This window comes from Chelonoidis abingdonii, chromosome 3 (genome assembly GCF_003597395.2).
Source record: "Chelonoidis abingdonii isolate Lonesome George chromosome 3, CheloAbing_2.0, whole genome shotgun sequence".
In the NCBI taxonomy this organism is placed as follows: domain Eukaryota; kingdom Metazoa; phylum Chordata; order Testudines; family Testudinidae; genus Chelonoidis; species Chelonoidis abingdonii.
This window is the reverse complement of record NC_133771.1, coordinates 4,005,995-4,009,794: the sequence shown is the minus strand read 5'-3', so window position 1 is coordinate 4,009,794 and position 3,800 is coordinate 4,005,995. Positions and strand designations below refer to the sequence as shown.

Sequence of the window (3,800 nt, the reverse complement as noted above, 5' to 3'; positions counted from 1 at the left end):
TGGGCAGGGATGGTGTCCCTAGCCTCTGTTTGCCAGGAGCTGGGAATGGACTGACAGGGGATGGATCATTTTATGATTCCCTGTTCTGTTCATTCCCTCTGGGGCACCTGGCATTGGCCACTGTCAGAAGACAGGATACTGGGCTAGATGGACCTTTAGTCTGACCCAGTATGGCAGTTCTTATGATACCCACACTGGTGTCTGGGCCTCATTGACTTGCCTGCTGTACAAAAGTGCATTGGTTGGTTTGAATGGGCAGGTAGCAATGGGTGGGTCTTCTGCAGGGATTGAACCTGGAACTTCTGCAGGTAAGTACATAAGCCACTAGCTCCTGAGCTATGAGCCTCCGGGAAGCTCTTCATATGGACCAGCTGCTAGAAGGGGACAAAGAGCCACACAGTGTTAACATGGGTTACACGCAGCAAATTCTGCCCTGTGCATAGGCGTGGCCCAAAGGGGGAGAATTGGTGGGGAGGCTGGCGGCTGAATCGGGGCTTGGAGCTGTTGAAAAGAGTGGGACTCAGGAGGGGACTCAGGTTGCGCAGTAAGTGCTGCTGTGAAAACGGGGATGACGTTAATAACTCTCCTAAATCACCAGCCTGGAACAGGGCTGAAGGTCTGTCTATAAACCGGCCAGCGAAAGCAGCCTGGTCCCTGCTCCTGACAGCATGCAACTGGCCACTTCCTAACTTTTGGTTAACTTCTAGTTATGCAGAATTGTTTCAGGTGGGGTCAAAACATTTCAGTTTGTTGGTGCCTATGGACCAGGCTTTCTGGGTGGCATATATTTCCCATGATGCACTACAGTGCCCCCTCTGGTTGGGTTGCAAGAGTGCCATGGCTGCAATGAATCATGGGAAATTTAATCTGGCCAGGGAGCTCAGCCAATAGAGAAGAATGTGACTGAATAACAACTGGTGCCCACAATTCAGGAAGGATGTTGAGAAATTGGACAAATTTTAAATCGAGATTGGGTGTTTTCTTAAAAGCTCTGTTCTTGGGATTACTATGGGGCATTTCTCTGGCCTGTGTCAAACAGGTCAGACTCGCTGATTGCAATGGTCTGTTCTGGCCTTGATCTTTCTGAGTCTATGAACTCCCATGAGGCCCTGAGCAGCTAAAGCAGAGGCAGTTCATTGTCAAACTAAGCAAATAAAAACGCTACGTTCGGACATTTCCAAATTAAAATTTCAATTTGGGGCAAAACCAAAGGGCGGAATATTGGACCGTCCTGTGGGATGGAACTCCGATTTCCTCCTGGCTTTACTATAGACTCAGCATGCTGCTGGGAGCCCAGCCAGAGAGTTAAAGCTCCTTGAGGCCTCACTGTGGCATGAGATCTGTGCGCTGCTCCTCTCTGCTAACAACCCTGAGGAGAAGTCAGGCCTCACGAAGTTAATTCCGGGCAGTCACACCGCCTGGGTGCTCTGCACGAGGCCAGACTGGGTGATCACCACAGTCCCTTCTGGCCTGGGAATCTGTGAATTCACACGGGGAGGCTTAAAACTGTCTCTAAGGAAGGGAGTGGGGGACCCTACAGTGACTGAGCCCTGGGAGACACTAGACAAGTCCATCTGCTGGTGCCTCAGTCAGTGTCACGAAGGAGGGGAGAGCTGGTGGGACGCCTCCCACTGGTCCCGGAGAAGGGTGCCTGGCCATGCCCGCCGTGTTGAGCATGGCCTTGTTGGGGTTCGCAGCCACAGCACAGCATCCCCGACATCTTCATCTGGATGATGAGCAACGGCAAGCGCATTGCCTATGCCCGCATCCCTTCCAAGGACATCCTGTACTCCATCGTGGACGAGGAGACCGGCAAGGACTGCGCGAAAGTGAAGACAGTCTTCCTGAGGGTAACCAGCCTGTGCTTGGATGAGGCTGCCGCGGCCCATGCTGGGGGGGATGGAGAGAGAGACAGGAGGAGGAGGGGAGGGTGAAGAGAGGCAGGGAGGTGCATAGAGGCTGGGGAAAGGGCAGGAAGGAGCTGAGTGTCAGGTACGGGGCGCTGCTGCCGGTGAGGTACCAGTATCTGAGCTGTAAGAGTGGGAGGCCTCCTGCTGGGTTACATGGAGGAGGGGTAGGTGGGAAAGACAACGAAAAATGCCAGGTGGCTCTGAGCCCACAGGGCAGGAGGTGAAGGGTGGGTTGGACGGTGCAGCGGGTCTGACCCCATAGGGCAGGAGGTGGGGAGTGAGCTGAATGGTGCAACAGGTCTGACCCCATAGGGCAGGAGGTGGGTTGGATGGTGCAGTGGGTCTGACCCCACAGGGCAGGAGGTGGAGGGTGGGTTGGACGGTGCACTGGGTCTGACCCCATAGGGCAGGAGGTGGAGGATGGGTTGGACGGTGCAGGGGCTCTGAGCCCATAGGGCAGGAGGTGGAGGGTGGGTTGGACGATGCAGTGGGTCTGACCCCGTAGGGCAGGAGGTGAAGGGTGGGTTGGATGGTGCAGTGGGTCTGACCCCAGAGGGCAGGCAGTGGGGAGTGGGTTGAATGGCGCAGCGGGTGTGACCCCGTAGGGCAGGAGGCGGACGGTGGGTTGGATGGTGCAGTGGGTCTGAGCCCGTAGAGCAGGAGGTGGAGGGTGCGTTGGATGGTGCAGTGGGTCTGACCCAGAGGGCAGGAGGTGGGTCTGACCCTGTAGGGCAGGAAGTGATGGGGGGCTGAATGGTGAATGGTGTGGTGGGTCTGACCCAGAGGGAGGAGGCGGGGGGGTGGGAGGGCTGAAATGGCGCGGTGGGTCTGACCCCAGAGGGCAGGAGGCGGGGGGAGGGAGGGGCTGAATGGGCAGTGGGTCTACCCAGAGGCAGGAGCTGGGGGGGAGAGGGGGCTGAATGGCGCGGTGGTTCTGACGAGGCAGGAGGCAGGGGGGAGGAGGGGCTGAATGGGCGCGGTGGGTCCGACCGCCAGAGGGCAGGAGGCGGGGGAAGGGGGGCCTGAATGGCGCCGTGGGTCTGATCCCAAAAGGCAGGAGGCGGGGGGTGGGGGTTGCTGAATGGCGCGGTGGTCTGACCCCAGATGGCAGGAGGCGGGGGGGAGAGGGGCTGAATTGCGCAGTGGGTCTGACCCTAGAGGGCAGGAGGTAGGGAGTGGGGGGCTGAATGGTGCGGTGGTCTGACCCCAGAGGGTAGGGGGCGGGGGGTTGGGAGGGGCTGAACGGCGCGGTGGTCTGACCTAGAGGGCGGAGGTCCAGGGAGGAGGGGGGGCTGAATGATGCGGTGGTCTGACCCAGAGGCAGGAGCGGGGGGGGGGCTGAAATGATGCATGTCTGACCCTAGAGGGAGGAGGGGGGGGAGAGGGGGCTGAATGGATCAGTGGGTCTGACCGCAAGGGCAGGAGGTAGGGGGAGGGGGGGCTGATAGTGCGCTGGGTCTGACCCTAGGGGCAGGAGGCGGGGTGGGGGGCTGAATGCGAAGTGGGTCGACGCGCGAGGGCAGGAGGCGGGAGGGAGGGGGGGCTGAATGATGCAGTGGGTTTGACCCCCAGAGGGCAAGGAGGCGGGGGGTGGGGGGGCTATGGCGCGTGGGTCTGACCAATGGCAGGAGGCCGAGGGGAGAGGGGGCTGAACGGCGCGATGGGTCTGACCAGGAGGCAGGAGGTGGGGGGCGAGGGGCTGTTATGGGCGCGGTGGGTCTGACACGCAGCAGGGGCAGGAGGCGGGGTGGGGGCTGTATGGGTGGTGGGTCTGACCCCAGAGGGCAGGAGGCGGAGGAGTGGGGGGGGCTGAATGGCCGCGGTGGGTTGAACCCCAGAGGGCAGCGAGGTCAGGGGGGAGAGGGGCTGAATGGCGCGGGTGGGTTCTGA

General features: G+C 59.9%; 1 protein-coding gene across 4 annotated transcripts in view; it reads left to right on the top strand.

Moving 5' to 3' along the window:
* OTOF (otoferlin) overlaps positions 1-3,800 on the top strand; it is a 210,340-nt gene that overhangs the window by 160,709 nt on the left and 45,831 nt on the right. For all 4 annotated transcript variants that reach the window (XM_075063563.1, XM_075063562.1, XM_075063561.1 and 1 more), the window contains exon 22: positions 1,698-1,850. In XM_075063563.1, coding sequence (XP_074919664.1) covers positions 1,698-1,850 — 153 coding nt within the window. The remainder of the gene's footprint in view (positions 1-1,697; positions 1,851-3,800) is intronic.